Raw genomic sequence first — 15526 nt, 5'->3', positions numbered from 1 at the left:
CCCCCTTGCATATTTATAATAGTCGGGATTCAGGAAATCTGGAACTGGTGTCTAAAATTATTAAATTCATTCTAATCTACATTTCCTTTGCATAGACAACTCTTTGCAAATTATGACACATATTTTGTACCACTAAAAGTCAAAAATTAGCAAACTTGAGCATCTTGTCCCCCCCTTTTTTTTTTTTTTAAAAAAAAGCATTATTCCTTTGGGGAAAAACAGCTACTGTGTTTCCCTCCAAAATAAGACAGGGACTTATATTAACTTTTGCTCCAAAAATTAGGGCTTATATTCAGGAGATGTTTCATTTTTGTGTGTGTACAATCTATGTTTATTCAAAAACAGTCATGTTCTGCTTGTTGCACCAGTGTGGAGAGCGAGCTTTCACTTAACTAGGGCTTATTTTGGGGTAAGGCTTCTATGACGAGCATCCTGAAAAATCATACTAGGTCTTATTTTCAGGTTAGGTCTTATTTTCAGGGAAACGGGGTAGAGGTGCGCTAGCATTGCATTGAATTCCATGTTTGGATTATCAGATTTTAAGTTAGATTTGTTCTTTAAAAAGTTTCAATTTTCTTGTGAGAGATGGGCAGTGGAATCAGAGCTGCCACTTTCAAGTAATAATATTTAGTATAATCAATAATGGTTTGTGTTCCTCCCCAGAACCTGTAGGAGCTGAATGAGAAGAAAGCACATAAACATCTTTTTCTGCACTGGAAATATATATATAGAGAGAGATTCCTCACTACCAAAAGGTGTTCTGAGAGACTGCATTGTAAATATCCATATGGAATTAAAGCGGAGAAAAAGCGAACATGCTAGCCAGCCCCAGGTGGACTGCAAATATGGGGAAGACCTGGAGAAAGGGCAACGCCTACCATGTTCCACTAACTTCGTATTTTGAGGCATGTGAGTTGTGTTACTTGTTATGTCCCTTTGTGTTTAATGAAGCTGTTGACACCATCTTAAGCTAATTTGAGACCCATGCTTTATATTATTATGGTTATTGATGGCTTCCCCCCCATATGTTTTCTAATGTTAATGTTTCATATGTAATGAGGTTGCCTTTTCTGTTTAGTTTGCCTACCTCTGTGGCTTTGGGTCTTTTGTTTGTTTTTTGCATCTAGCAGGGGGTCAGACTAGATGACCCCTCAACCCCTTTCCCCTTCTAGCTTTCTACAATTCATATGGACTATCTCCCTCCTCCTTCTACAAGAACTGAGGGGGGAGGGACACGTTAATCTCAATTTTCAAATCACAGAGCGATTCTTAAAGCATAAAGTAGCAGGCTTTCCCAGACTGTTGGGACTATAGCTCCCATCGTCCCCAGTGGGGGATGATGAGAACTGTAGTCCTTAATGGATGGAAGAGAGCCTGGCTGGGAAGGCTGAGCTGGAGGCTCCAGAGACCCAGTCGCGTGATAGACACGTCTGGTTCCCAAATGAACTTTTCCTCCCAAAATAAAATAAAAATAAACGAATACATTTTGGAAAAGTCAAAATAGCGGGGGCCCCTGAAAGGCTGCTATAGTTTCATAGGAATTTCTGGGGACAAGCCCGCATCATCCCTCCCGTGTGCCAGGAGGAGCGTCGCCAAATCGCATAGTGGCCGGAAGTGTGAAGTTTTTGCGCGACTTCTACCTCTAGGAGGGGCGAAGCGGCCGGCCGGCTCTGAAGGGCCATAGAGAGCGGGCTCGATAGAGCGGGAGGAGAGGGGGAAGCCGCCTAGGCCGGAACCGGAAGTGGCTTGCCGGAGGGGCGTAGAGGAAACCGGAAGTATTTGGTAGACGGGAGGAGGGGGGAAAGGGGGGGCTGGCCCAGAAGTTTGTTCGGGAGCCGCCGAGCGAGGGAGGAAGGAGGCCGCCTCTGCTCCCGGGTGAGGACCCGATGGTGCCGCCGCCCCCAAGGTAAGGCGACTGGGCCCGCCCTCTCCCGGCCCCTCCCCTGTCCCCGTGATTGACACTTCTGCCTCCCCTCTCTCCCGGGGGTGGGCTTGGGTGCCCCCCCGTTTCCTCCTGCCGCGTCTCCCGCCTTTCCTCGAAAGGAGGGGATTGGGGGGGAGGGCTGCCTGCTGCGGGGCCGTCATGACAACAGCCCGGCCAGGTCGGCCGGTGGGGCTGAGACAGGCTTCTAATGGGCTAATCGGACGGCGCTTTGCCTCCTGGCTTCCCCCTTTCTCTGCCTTGTTGATTGCGTTGGCTTTTTCTCCGGCCCAGGGCGCTTGATGGCCTGAAGCGAACCGGGACAAATCCTCTTTAATCAAAACGCACGGGCGTTCCTCTTCCGGAGCGCAGCTAAGGCTGGAGATCCCACGGCTCTCCTTTCCTGGAAGGGCGAAAAAAGCCCCCCAAGAAGCTGAGGTCATTTAAACCATTCTCACCTGCAGCTTCTCAAACCAGCTGCCAGACATGCCTGCCTCCTTCTACTTAACGGGAGGCTTCGCCTTCCTGGTACCTCATTTCTTGCAGAAAGCCTTAAGCCCGGTTATCTTTTTCCTGCCACCTGATTGCAGTTTTGGTTTCCCACCCAAGAGATCCCCCATGAAGCGTTTGTGGGTCTTCAAAGGGGTAGATACTCTTCTCTGTTGACTGGTTGCCACAGTGTCACACTCTGAACTGTCGGTCTTTGGGGAGACGCTATGTTTTTTGGCCTTGCTGTCTGAAATATGGGGATGAGAGGGGTGATTTCATGCCATAAGGAAGAATGGAGACTTCTATAGATGTTCTATGGAGTTGGAGAAGGTGTGATTGCTTTTTGAGATGAACATTTATCAGACTAGAGGGGGGGAAAGGACTAGCAACACAATACATATTGGTAAAACTATGCATGCTGTGGAAAAACTCGATGTTTCTGAGACTTGAGACCGGTTGGTGTGGCAATGAAGTTAAAACAACTTCTAAGCTCAGGGTTTAACAGGTTTATGAGATTTGCTGCTATAACATGTGCTGATAGCCACCAGCATAGGTCCCTTTAAAGAAAAGGTGAGGATGCTACAGCTCTCCAGATGGTAGCAAGCTGCCTATTCCTCTCTCATCTCCTCATTGGCCAGACCATGAAGGGCTTGGTAAGTTAGCGTTCAGTAACCTCTTAGATGACTGTGCGGGTTATCTGCACCTGTTTCATGGAAAGAGAGAGATCTGAGCCTGGCTGAAAAGACCACTGTTGAATTGAGAGATTCTAAAGGTTCTTGCCAAAGAGAGGAGAAGCGTGGCTTTCATGCTTCCAAGAGAAATCGGCAGGAAACCTGACCCTGAATGAGAAGACTCTTGGGCCCAATTCAGTCATTCTTGCATCCTTAGCGGGGCTGCATGAGCTGTTTTTGAGGGCAAAAGACAGGAAAACGCTTGTCGTCCAGTCCTTGAAGTGGCACTAAAAAAAGAAATGGCTTCCAGGTTATGATAGATGCGGGGAGGAGAAATAGGAAAAGCACAGCGTCCTTCCAGTAAGAAGTAACAAGGCAGAGGGAGTGATTTTAGGATTTCCTTGAGATTGGGATTTGTACCCCTACACTGTGTAAGTAAGGGAATTGTGTGGGCAGAGAGAAGACACGAAGAGCTGTTGAATCTGCAGGATCCACAGAATTGAGGAGTGGAAAGCATCTCAAGGATCAGCTGATCAGGTCCCACAACTAAGGGGTGGGGATCTCCCTAGCTCAGCTCTCCTGAGAGAGAGCCATCCAGTCTCCAAGACCAGCGTCTTTTGCTGGTAAGGAAGGTTGTGAATAAGCAGTGAGTAGCACCGTTTTGATTTTCGTATGTCAGAGGGCTTCTGGCAGAGTTCTCTCTTATATTAGTCTTACCTGTAATATGACCCTGGAGGTTTAAACCTGGATTAAATTTGTTACAGAGACATACATTGTCTGTGGGTGGAGTAAACAGACTCAGGGTCCTTGACTTCCCTGCTGTCCTCGTGGCAATGGTAATGAAATGGTCAAATCTGGAGCATTGGCGTCAGTCTCTACATAGGTCCTCTCCCCTTGCCCCACAGCATTCCATGTTCTTGGATAAGGAATCTTCTCCCTCTCTAGGCTGGCATCTCCAAACACAGGGAGAGCGGACAGCTGTTTCAGACCCGAGTCGGACTTAGTAAAACAAAGGTTCTGGTCCTCATGGTTGTGAATAAGATGTGGCTCAAATAGGAGCCTAAGAACCTGCCTTTGGCAGAGTCAAGGGTTAGTCCCTCTCACTTGGGGTTATTGAGACGGAAATTGCCAGACTTTCAGAGTTGAAAGTTGACAGATTCCCAGGGATTGATTGGCTCCTGGGTGGCTCTCCAGAGCTTTAAAGAAGCCTTTCTCATCCTTCTCTGTAATTGATGTTCATCAAGCTAGAAGCTACCTACTTTGGAAGGATGGGAGGCTGAGCCGGCCTGTTGGGATCGAACACAGGTTGCGATCAGAGTCTTGGTTGCGGGACTGCAATCTAACCACTGTGCTACGAGGCTCACTGTATAGTGGCAGGTATATTGAGACCTTGTGATTTTCAAAGTGGGGTGAGGTGGGGAAAATGGGCTGCCTTTGGACTTGGGATATCGGCTGGGGTATTGCATACGGCTGGCACTGATGCGGAGCAAAAACCGGAGCGGGTGAGATCGGAGCTTAAGGTGTAAAAAGCATCCCTTTTTGCTCTTATACAGAGACGAGACCTGGAGCAAGGATTTCTCATTTTCCTTCCTGATTCTTGTACTTGCTGTTCTAACCTTATTCTGCCCCTGAACCTCATTTATTTTTGGCATGTAATGTCCTGCTGCAGTTAGAAGGCTCTCGGAGGAGCACAGTAACAATTAAAAAGTGCAAGGGAGAGCCTGCCCTCAGGTTTATAATCTGTAATGGTGTACCATAGGAGGAAGAAAGGGAGGGGGAAGGAAAAAGAAAAGAACGCCCAGTTATTTTTACTTCCTGGATCTAATCTGGTTTTTAGTCTTAAGGAGTTCCTCAGTTTCGTGGAGTAGCTGTTGAGTGATTCTTGAGCGGGAAAGCCAGTTGGAGCTAGCTTCTTAAATGATCTCACGGTAGTCCCACTTTCCTTCCCTCCCTCTTCATTGGCTTTGTAGAATGGCTGCTGGATTTCATTTGGCATTCTTGTGTTTTCTCTCTTTTTCTTTTCACTGGTTCTCACACCCTGCACATAACACTCATCTGTTGTCATATATTGCACACCTAGTTGTTCAACTGCAGTCTCTATGGCAGCTTCCCTGGCACTATGGGTTTCTGCTGCCTCAGGATTTATGATAGGGGAGCAACAGCCGAGAGACCCTTTCTCTGAGTTGGCTTGGTGGAGTCTTGCACTTAAGGACCCTTGCTTGGAGTTGACTTTAGGCTGATTCTTTCACTCCTCCTTAGAAGATATCAGAGGGAAGTCAAGGAAGTTCAGCCAACTCCAATCGAAGATTGCATGGGAGCTGCTGCACCTTGGTTTATTTATTTATTTATTTGATTTGATTTATACCCCACCCATCTGGCCTGTAAGACCCCTCTAAGCGGCTCTTGGTTGCCTGTGTTCCAGTTGTTTGGAGCAAGCTGTCACTGGTGAGGACAGGCAGAGCTGGAATGTGAAAAATGAGTTCAGTGAGGATGACCTGGGGCCCATTTTTAAAGAAAGTCACCCAGGGAGGGAGTGAGGAGCAAGGAAACAGACAGGTGTGTGATCCAAGAGGTGGTATTTGAGCAAGCCCAGGAGGTGGGGGCATGATTCGTTGCTGGTTTGAGCTGAGCTTGTAAATATTTAGCTAGAAGCCTATTAGCTGTTGTCCCTGTTATGTCCTGACTTGATACATCACATACAGCGCTTGGAAAAAATTAGCTTTTCTGATAATTAAAAAAGGGGAGGGCCTACGGAGGAGAGCTGAGGAGAGCTTTAGATGCTGGGTTAGGTAAAGGAAGTCACTTGTGTGCTGCTGGAGCATTCCATGGGTTCTGTCTCTGGCTGCTGAGCCAGATGTTGGGAGTTCGAAACCCCCGCTGGGCCTCCTTGATGGGGGCTGGACTGGATGAGCCACAAGATCCTTTCCAGCTCTGCCGTTCTAAGATGGGGAGGAATGTGATGGTGTTGAAAGGGAATGCCATGCCAGTTGCTGAGCCATGCCAGTTGTGAGGGGTTTGGGGAGCAGGAACTAGAAAACCCTCATCATTATCCATTCCAAAACAAAAAAATTAAAAAAAGGAAAGCTTTGGACTGCTGACAGATCAAACCCCTTGCTTCCTGGTCCTGCAGTGGCTCCTGGAAGCAGTCACGGAGGGCGGGGTTTGCAAAATCTCATCATCTTGAACCCGGTGGCCTTCTCCTCCCACCCACCTCTGCTGCTTGAAGGGAGCCGACAAATCCTGAGTCAGGATTACAGGGGAAGACCATTGAGTGACTTGGGGCTGGAAGAGGGAGGCGGCTGGCTGCTTCCCTTCCTAGTATTACATTTAAGGAGGGTTTGGATTCCCTGTCACATCTGTTGTGCTGGATCGTGGCCAGTGAGCTGGCAGAGGCAATGACTAGCTGTAATCTCCGGAGAGGTACGGCTGGGTAGAGTAGACCGTGCTGGATGTAGTATTCGAGGAGCTGTAAATTAAGAGTTAACTTTCCTATGATAGCAAGTTTGATTGGGTTGCCTGGAAAACTCAGTGGCTTTCCATCTCTGGCAGCCGAGCCAGCCTGGGTTGCCTTGGGCAAGCTGTGCCGTCCTAGAGTGCCCCTAGAGGAATTGAAGGGTAAAGCACTTCTGAGCATTCTCTCCCTGGAAAAAAGGGTTGCTATCACTCAGATTTGACTTGGAAGCACATGATGATGAGACATTTGGGACTGCAGTCCACTTCTTCAGTTGCATTTCATTTTGGGGGGGAAAAACTTTTCCCCTTAAAGCCTCCTTTTTTTAAAAGGCTGATTTGCTCTCATCTGAGCGGTATCAAGTCTGCAGAGGACAGGGATGTGTTGCCCGATCACCCATCATCCCTCACCACGGGCTGTGGGGTTGGCCTTCACAGTATCGAGAGGAGGGGGCGAGCAGCTGATGACAGTTCAGGCTTCCGTTGTGGGACTGCAACTCAGTCAGCAGCCTGATGGCGGGCTCTCTGTCCTTTCTGGAGGCCGTTTGGGTCCTGATTCTGGGAGGAGGACCGCCACCAGCTCTGTGCAGACTCCAGGCCTTTCTGACGCAGCCTTTATTCACCCGATTTCATCATCCCCCACCCTGCGTGGCCGGGCTGCCTGGAGAATGAGGAGGTTAGCAGTTTAACACACTTGGGAGAGGCAGGGAAGAGAGATGAGCTGCTTTTATATCCAAGTTTTGGTGAGGAGGTCTGTGCTGGTTATACTGTTCTGGGGTAGGGCATCCAGATCTTTGTCAGGAAGCAAAAATAATGGCTTATATCTTGCCACCTCTGTCCGCCTTCAGGGCTTCCTGTCAGCAAGGAAGATTTGCCAGAGGGGTGCATGCTGATCCAGAGCCAGAGTGAATTCAACCTTAAAATAAAAAATGATTAAAATCAATTTAAATATAAACAACCAGAAGTGTTTTTTAAATTTAAATTGTGATTGAAATCAATGTGATTTTTTTTTGAAAAAAATCATTGATCCTTATCCACCCTGCCCAGGTCTCAGAGGGAAAGAATGGGAAGACTAGTTTTAATGAAATCGACTCCCCAACATCTCCCAGTTGGGCCAAACCACAGGGATACAGAGAACGATCTTCGATCCAGTTCATCTGGCTGGCAGTTCCCCATGCTAATTAGCCGTGGCTCTCCTGGGTCTTAGCTCTAGCTGGAAATGCCAGGAGGCTGAACCTGGGACAGTATGCATGCAAAGCCCTGGGCCAGTTTTCTTTCAAAAGAAAGATTCCAGTCCTGCTTGGGAATAAATGGCTGTTTTAAAGCAGGATGTAGGAAACGGTCTTGTATTGCCAGCCTTTGCTACATAATAATGTTGATCCACCAAGTCAGTTCTGATTTATTTTTCCAGGTAGAGAGTACTAAAAAGTGCTTGACCCTTCCCTTCCTCTAGGGGGAGCCCTGGTACTGTGCAGCTTGCCCAAGGCCACCCAGGCTGGCTCTTCTCCCAGAAGGCACAGTGGGGGGATTCGAACTCCCAACCTCTGGCTCTGCAGCCAGGTGCCTCAATCCCTGAGCTATACCATTGTTGTTAAAACAAGCTGGAAGGTTGTACAAATGTCTGCCAGCTTTCAGCAGAACTTGGACCTGTCTCTTTCTGGCCTACAACTCCCAGAATCCTTCAGCCAGCCGAGCCCAGAGGTCGGCTGGAAGTGTCAGTCCCTGAAGAAGTACATTTTTTCCCCCAACTCCGGATCTGAGTCCTGTCAATTTTTCTCCTTTGGCTGAGGATCACCTGGAAATGGGAGGTGGTCGGTGTGTGTTTTGCAGGCTTCTGAGAACAAAGAACTAAACGTCCAGGTTGTGGGATTGGGTAACATTTTTGTTCCGTCCTGCCCAGAGGCGGATGGCTAATCTCTCAGATTTCATGGCTTTTAAAATGGGACTGGCCTACAAAAAATGGGGTGGGGGTGGGAGGAGGGGAGAGCGCGGGCAGTGGGTTTTCTGAGTTCAGCATTTCCCAATTTCTTCTTTTTAGGAAGAGACAGCGCAATTCCAGGAAAGGGTGAGGCTAGAGTTCTTTGTCTTTTTCTCCTGCGGCTGGCTTCGGTTTGTTTTTCTCGTCGTCTTAGTAGGTCAAGGTTATAACTTGGTCTGCGAGTGTGCGAAACAGAGAAGGAAACTTCGCAACCAGGGGCTTGTGATTAATCCGCCACCCCTTGCCGAGGTAGATGTTTTTGGCCTGTGATCGGCCTCTTCCTTCCTGGCTGTGCGGAGGGAGCCAGCGCCGCGTGGAAGGTGCAGGCAGTTAGATCATGGGGAGATGCCACGTCTTTGTTTACCATCCAGGAATTCTGGCTCGTGCAGAAAAACTCTGTAAATAGGAAGCCTGGATCAGGCGCTCTCTGGGTGGGAGAGGGTGGGAAGCCTCTGAGTCCCATCCTTGGCCTGCAGCCTGCCAAATTGGGGGGGGGGGGGCTGCAGCATTAGCCGAGACTCCAGATGTGTTATTTCCCTCCTCCTTTTCATCAGGCGTAAGTGTCGCCCTTCCCCTCGCTCGCCATGGCGAGCAGGGACCTCCCTCTGGCGAGCGGGCCCAGCAGCCTGCTTTCCCTCCTGATGTGGAAGTTTGCAGAAATGGGCAGGATCCATCCCTCTCCTCAATTTCCATTGAGGAAGTGGCTGGCTACCAGGTGGGGGCCTGTAGCAAAAGGCAGCTTAACCATTCTGGCTCCTGGGGCTAAACTGATTTATCTATAACCATAAATAACATCTATAAATAACATTTATATGCCAAGTTTCGGCTCGTGACAACTAAAATTTTATAAAACAAACAGCAGTTTTAAAAAGACGACATGACTATAGTATTTTAAAACAATTAAACATATTTAAAACTTGTCATAGAACAGGAAAGTTGGCTCGGTGAACCTCGGAAATGTATAAGAATCTGCTTTAAACCAGGTCAGATCTGTGGCCGCTCTTGCAAAGGATTATCAACCGTGATCGGAATCGGGGCAGGATTTTCCCTCCTAGCTCCACATGGAGAAACTCTGCTGTTTCCTGATTATCTTTTGCAGCAGCTGCATCACCAGAACTGCTGGATCGGTCGGTGGTTCAGGTCTCTGGCTGTGGAGCCGGAGGCTGGGAGTTCGAATTCCCCCACTATGCCTCCTCGACAGGGGCTCGACTTGATGATTCCAGCTCTGTTGTTCTAAGATTATTAGTAGTAGCAGTAGTTTCAGCCCTGCACTTGATCCAATCCTGTCTCTTCCTCCTGAGCCTATCTGTTCTGTGGACAGGGCTGCACAAGCCCCCATAGATTCTCCTGCACCCCCTAAACTAGTTGTTTCCCCTTGGATCTGGGAAAGGACGCCATCCCCTCACCCCAGGCAAAGCAGACTCCGGCTGCTCAGCTAGTTTCCTTCTCTTCCAGACTGGGGTGTGTGTGTGTGTGTGTGTGTGGAGATGTATGTATGTTTGGGGAGAGGTGCCATTTTGTCCTTTGCCTCAGGCGGCAAGGCAGGTTGACCCACATGCTCTTTGTGCAGATTTCAGATGGGGGGCCAAGCTGTTCTGTTTGCGTCCGGGCCCCTGCTTTGGGGGCCCGCCCTGTCTTTGCTTACCCAGGGAGAGGGCAGCCTGTGAATCATTCCTGGTTTATCGGGCCCGATCAGCTGCTGCCTCTGTCCCAGACAAGAGCCGCAAGCCGGCCTTATCACCCCTGCATCATTTTAAAGGGCCAGGCTCCTTGCTGAATGTGTGTGCGTGTGGGAGGCCAGTATAGCCTGATCCTGTCCAGGACCGTATCTGGGACTCCCAAGTTCTTCCTCAGGAAGGAAAGAAATACTGAAGACTCGGTCAGGTGTCCATTCATTCTGTAAGCCCAGGCCTGGGGCATTTTTTCCACTATTAAAAACATACAGGAGGAGCTCTTAAGGTGATAAAGCATCATTCCGAAGCAGGTTTTAAACTTGGCTTCTTGACTCCCTCGGAATCTGAATTTTCCTGTTTTATTGGACGTTGCTTTGAGGGCCGTGGAGTGCAGAAAAGCTGCAGGGCCAGCGAAAAGGTTATTTGCAGCAGAAATTAAGCAAGGCCACCACCAAAATTTGCACAACAGTCGAGCTTGTTAAAATGATGACACCAGTTAGGCTCCTCCGGGCAAACACCAGAACAGCTGTAAAGGACACGTGTCAATGCAAGCATGATAGTTTCCTGATTTTTTTTCCCTTTTCGGGAGTGAGCTTAATGAGACGTTAATAGAAATGCATCAATAGTTAGGCGTTATTTATTATAATAATTCCAAGGATCAACTGGTAGCTGGATGGAAGGGCTTCTCTCTGCTGATGTCTCCCCCCCCCAAAGCTGTCGAGAAACTGTCGAGTTAGATTGGGGTGACCCAGGACCCCAAGGCGGTGTTTCTGGCCCACTGAAGCCCGCCACCCAAAATGCTCTACCTCCAAAATCCGGTGCACCGCGGAATTTCAGCTGCCCGAGCCCCTTTGTGGACCCTTGTAGGCCTGCGGAGCAGAGTTTGGATTGGGGGCAGTGGTTGGTCTCTGTGATGCAAGCTGGGGGGGGGTCAGCCTTGCCTCATCTACCGCCCCCATCGCTTGGCCCTGGAAAGACCACCGTTCTGATTTTTTTCTAGCTCTGTTTAGTGGCAGATGGGTTCTTCTCTCCTTGGTGGACTGCCCTCCCGGCCCCCACTTCCCCGGCACGTAGCGTGCCCCGGGCAATCCTCGCTAACTCCTCTTTGTCACCGAACTGCAGGTTTGATTCCCAAGACGAGGGGCTGGTCCGGCATCCAAATTGCCAGGGATGGAGTATACGGTAAGAGCTAGTGCCATTAGGTCCCTGGGTGTGGTGGAGGACCAGCTCGCTGTGGTGCTGGGGCAGCCTCTACTCTCTCTCTGTCTCCCTCTCCCTCCCTCTCTCTCCCCCCCCTTCAGTGTCGGTGAGCCCCCCTGGTTTTCTAATGCAGGCTAGGGCTTCTGTCTTCACCTTCCAGGGAACTCACTATTTAATGTAGAAGTTCTTTTTCCTTAGATAAGAACAGTAGGACCTCCACTCCATATTCGTGGAGGATCGGTTCTGTGTCCCCCTGCGGATGCCAAAAACTGTGGATAATAGTGAACCCTATACATGGCATGGCCTCTGGCTTCCTCTAGTGGCCGGTTTTGGGAGCTGCGTTGTGGAAATACGTATTTCTGGGTATTTTCTTTTAATATTGTCAGACTGTGGATAAGTGAAACTGCGGATACAGGGGTCCTGTTGGAGATCGATTGCGGTGTGGGGGGTGCGTTTGTCAGGCGGCTCGCTGGTCTTTGGATGCAGAAAGGAGAAATGTGAACTGAGGCGCCAAAGCCCTTCAGCTGTCTGAGTATTATTTCGCTGGGCAAGTTGCTGGGCTAATGGGGCTGCAGCCAGGAAACAAGGACAGAAAGGGCCCCGGTATCTGCGGGAGGTGGCTTCCAGTGCCGCTGCGGATGCCAGAAACCGTGGATAATATTGAACCTTTCGGTTCCTTGTGCCGCCTCTCGTCCTGCCGACAAGTCCCACCTTCTGGATCAGTCCGTGTCCTTGCCCTTGAGCCCACGTCTCCCTCTGACCCAGAAAATGAATTTCCCGAGGGCCAGCCTCTCGCTGTTTCCAAACCGTGGAGCGATTGTTAATCTCTTTCTGTTTCCACATTATTTTCATACCTTTCCCACCCCCCTGTTCATTTTCCTTCCCCTCTCTTCTCTTTCTGAACTCTCACTTTTTTCTGTCTTGAGGTGAGTGCCTTCTAAAAATATTTTCAGATTGTGGATAAGTCTAGCATAAGTTGGCCAGAGAGAGCTTTTAAACCATTCTGTCTATGCACGGAGACGTGTTTGGGTGTGTGGATCAAGAATGGCCACCTAGGCAGGCAAGCAAACAAAAGAAAAACGGAAGCGAAATCATATCGAAACCTTGCTACGGCTTAGGATCTGTCAGGCCGCTGATCCCAAGCTGGTATTCTCTGGGGGGGGGTGTCCGTTTATGGCCTCCCTTTGCCCCAGAGTGGTTGGGGAGCATGGGTGCTGTAGTCAGGCACATCTGGAAAGCTGGCAGGTTCTTAGAGCCGTGAGTAACTCTTTCCCCTGGGCCAGGCGGTCCCGAAAGGCTCTTTTTCCCTCCCGAGGTGGGCGCCTTCTGGCCTCTTGGCCCTCCAGCCGGCTCCACAGCACATCCAGCCATTGCTGGTGTGTGTGTGTGTGTGTGTGTGTGTGTGTGTGTGTGTGTGTGTGTGAGGTGTTCACCTTGACTTTCTCCATTTTGCTGTTTCCCCGCCGCCTCCCGGGTTTCCTGCCTCCCATGGCAGGAGATGCTCAGCCCTGCTCCTGTCTCCCGTTTCCTCAGAGGAAGGAGCATCTGGGTTACGCCGTGTCCTATTTCCTGTCCCTATGCCACTGCCCTCCTTCTCTCCTCCACCCCCCCCCATGGCTGGACCTTGAGCCCCGAGCAAACCCTTTCTGACCTCCTCCTCCTCCAGGCCCCGATGGGCAGGAATGACCCCCCCATGCCAAGCGAGGGGAGTTGGGGGTCAGCCCCGTCCCTCACCTCAAGCCTGCGGGAGTTGGTCTCTGGCCCTAGTTCTGAACTCTCCTTCCTTTACCCCTTCGTTTCTTGGGATCCCTCTATTGAAATCCCATCATCTAGGCTGGGCGAGTGGTCCCCTCCGTGCACGCCCCTCCTGCCGGGGCCACGGAGAGCCGGGCATCATTTGGGATCGCGCGAGCTTCGCCCGAGGCTCTCCCTTCAATTTGGGGTATCCCGGGCCCCTATCCCCTAAAGAGCCCCTTTGCACGGCGGGGGGAAGAGTTTTGCCTGGTGTCAAGGAGTAGAAAAGGAGCCAATTCTCACGGTCTGCCTGGTGGGAGGGAGAAGCTTCCTGAGGCCAGGAAGGAGACCATATTTGGAGCCCAGCTTTGCTCCGGCCACCCTCGCAGAGCGCCGGGGTCATCCCCACTTCTGTGGGTGTCATCCACTCCGCCTGCTTGCCTGCGTTTGCCAGATTTTAGTCGTCAGCCCCTGGGGGCAGGCGGGTCTTGTGAAAGGACTGTTGTTCTTTATCAGCAGCTGTCTAGCTTGGGGGGGGGAGCGCCTCAGGCTTTGCGGGGTGCTGGGCCTGCAACTGGAAGCATGAGGGCCAGAAACTTGAGTGGATTTTTAAAAAACAGCCTGGTGAGGCATGTTTTGGGCTCGACACCCAAAGCCCAGCGAGGAGGAAGGAGGGACTCGGTGCTTGTTGCCGAATCCATCGCTGGGGATATGAGACGATTGGGCACTCGCGCTTGGATCAAAAACTGGTTTTCGGGGGGGGGGGGCTTTTTAATGGTGGGCCCTGCCCTGACTGGCAGGACGGTTCCTTCAGGCCAGGCTCTTGCTATCAGCTCTTCCATTATTTGTCCTTCCTTGTGCATATAAGACAAGGGCTGTGTTAACAACAGTGGGTGACACGAATACAGGTAGGGGACCCTGTTGGTTAGGTCAAGCCCCATTTTTTAAAAAAAAACACTTGTTTGCTGCCGTAGACAAGCCAGGTCTCTTTCCCTCGGTCTCCGTTGAACTTCCCAGTGCTTCTCGCCCCCTCCATCCTCCCCAGAGAGGCTCAAGCCAGCCTACCTTGCAAGCCTGTTGTTGGCAAGAAGGAGCTTGAGATAGTGGCCAAGGGCGATCTTTGGAAAGGAGCAAAGCGGAGGGACCGGGCCAGCATCGGGGCTTGGAAAGGTGTCTCCCCCCCCACAAATCTCGACCTACTTAGCTGCTTGTCTCTCCTTCTGCTGATGCTCCTTGTTTGGAGATGCCCCCCTTGCGCCCGCACCCCCCTCTTCCTCCCCTCCCTCTTGGCAGAGCCCTCTCCTTGGCTTCTCTCCCTACGCGGCCGGTGACCTTGAGTGTCTGTGTGGGCGTGCGCCTCTGTTCTCTGCTCCAGATAACTGCCCGAGGACCCCACCCCTTTGGGAGCAAGCCCCGTTTACCTCTGTACGCCCCCCCCCCCGTTGTCTCCCCCCTTCCGCCCAGGAGGCAGGCTGGTGGGTGAGTCAGCAGTGCCCTCCTCTTGCAAGCAGGGGCTTGGCTTCTTTCTTTCCCCAGTCCTCCCCCCCCCTCCGCCGCCTCCTACCCGCCGCTGCGTTTCCCCCCCCATCCCCCAGAACGGATCTGATCCGCAGTCACTTAGAGCCCCAGCGAGCGCATTCAGGAAGCGGTAGTAATTAACGTCAGGCTCTCCCAGGCAGCCAGAGAGCAGCAGCTGCAAGCCGGGAAGCAGCAGCAGCCACAGGGTGTGTGTGTGTGTTGGGAAGAGCGAGAGCACGACCGACCGACAGAAAGGACCCCACGGGCCTCCATCTTAGCTTCAGGATCCAAGCAGGACCCGTTGCGTCCCCCTGGCAAGGTTGGATTCACCCCGGAGGGCCCCTCCTCGGCCCGGTCTCCCCTGAGATGACCCCAGGGATGCTGCCCGATCGCCGCCAGCTTCCAGCATCTCCGGCGACCGCCCACCAGCCCCGCCGCCAGAGGCCAAGGACTGCCCGTCGGTTTTAACACGTGGGCTTCTGTGCCTGAACAGAGGCGCTTCTGTTAGGTTTCCTGGCAGGCGGCAGAGCCCTGTGACTGCCACCTCCCTGGGATCGGGCTGAGGTGGAAGGAGCGCGCCAGCCGCCTCACCTTGCGGTTGTGTTCCTCCCTTTCTCGCGTCAACGTCCGTCTGTCTGTCTCCACATTGCAGTCCTGAGGAGAAGCCACGCGAAAGCATCCTTGGATTTAAATTCACTCGCCCGGCGCCCGATTCTCGCTCCCGTCTCTGAGCGCTGCCGGGCGTTCAGGTTGAAGAGGACGGGCCTTGTCAGGCTTGCAGCAGGCGGCGGCAACTGAACTGGAAGGGGGAGCGGGCGGTGGTTCAACAGGTGGTGTGACTGCTCTCGGCAGGAGGCGGCTTGCTGAATTTCCCAGTTCATGCCGTCCTCGT

The 15526-nt window shown here is 51.4% G+C and overlaps 1 protein-coding gene and 1 long non-coding RNA gene across 6 annotated transcripts in view; one reads left to right on the top strand and one right to left on the bottom strand.

Annotated features, from left to right (window-relative positions):
* The first annotated feature begins 181 nt into the window (after positions 1-181).
* SHC1 (SHC adaptor protein 1) overlaps positions 182-15526 on the top strand; it is a 30581-nt gene continuing 15236 nt past the window's right edge. The window contains exons 1-2 of one of the 5 annotated variants that reach the window (XM_072984376.2): positions 1766-1906; positions 11305-11364. In XM_072984376.2, coding sequence (XP_072840477.1) covers positions 11353-11364 — 12 coding nt within the window. In that variant the 5' untranslated portion in view covers positions 1766-1906; positions 11305-11352. Of the gene's footprint in view, positions 910-1746; positions 1907-8536; positions 8597-11304; positions 11365-15526 lie in introns of those variants that run through there. The other 4 variants (XM_072984377.2, XM_078382243.1, XM_072984379.2 and 1 more) reach the window with 4 other exon arrangements.
* On the bottom strand, positions 6910-15348 carry LOC144584943 (uncharacterized). The gene is made up of 2 exons (XR_013539440.1): positions 15226-15348; positions 6910-7447 (listed from the first exon to the last, which is right to left on the bottom strand). It is a non-coding gene; the product is annotated as an uncharacterized LOC144584943 (long non-coding RNA).

Source organism: Pogona vitticeps, chromosome 15 (assembly GCF_051106095.1).
Source record: "Pogona vitticeps strain Pit_001003342236 chromosome 15, PviZW2.1, whole genome shotgun sequence".
Lineage (NCBI taxonomy): Eukaryota > Metazoa > Chordata > Lepidosauria > Squamata > Agamidae > Pogona > Pogona vitticeps.
This window is presented reverse-complemented; position numbering and strand designations above follow the sequence as displayed.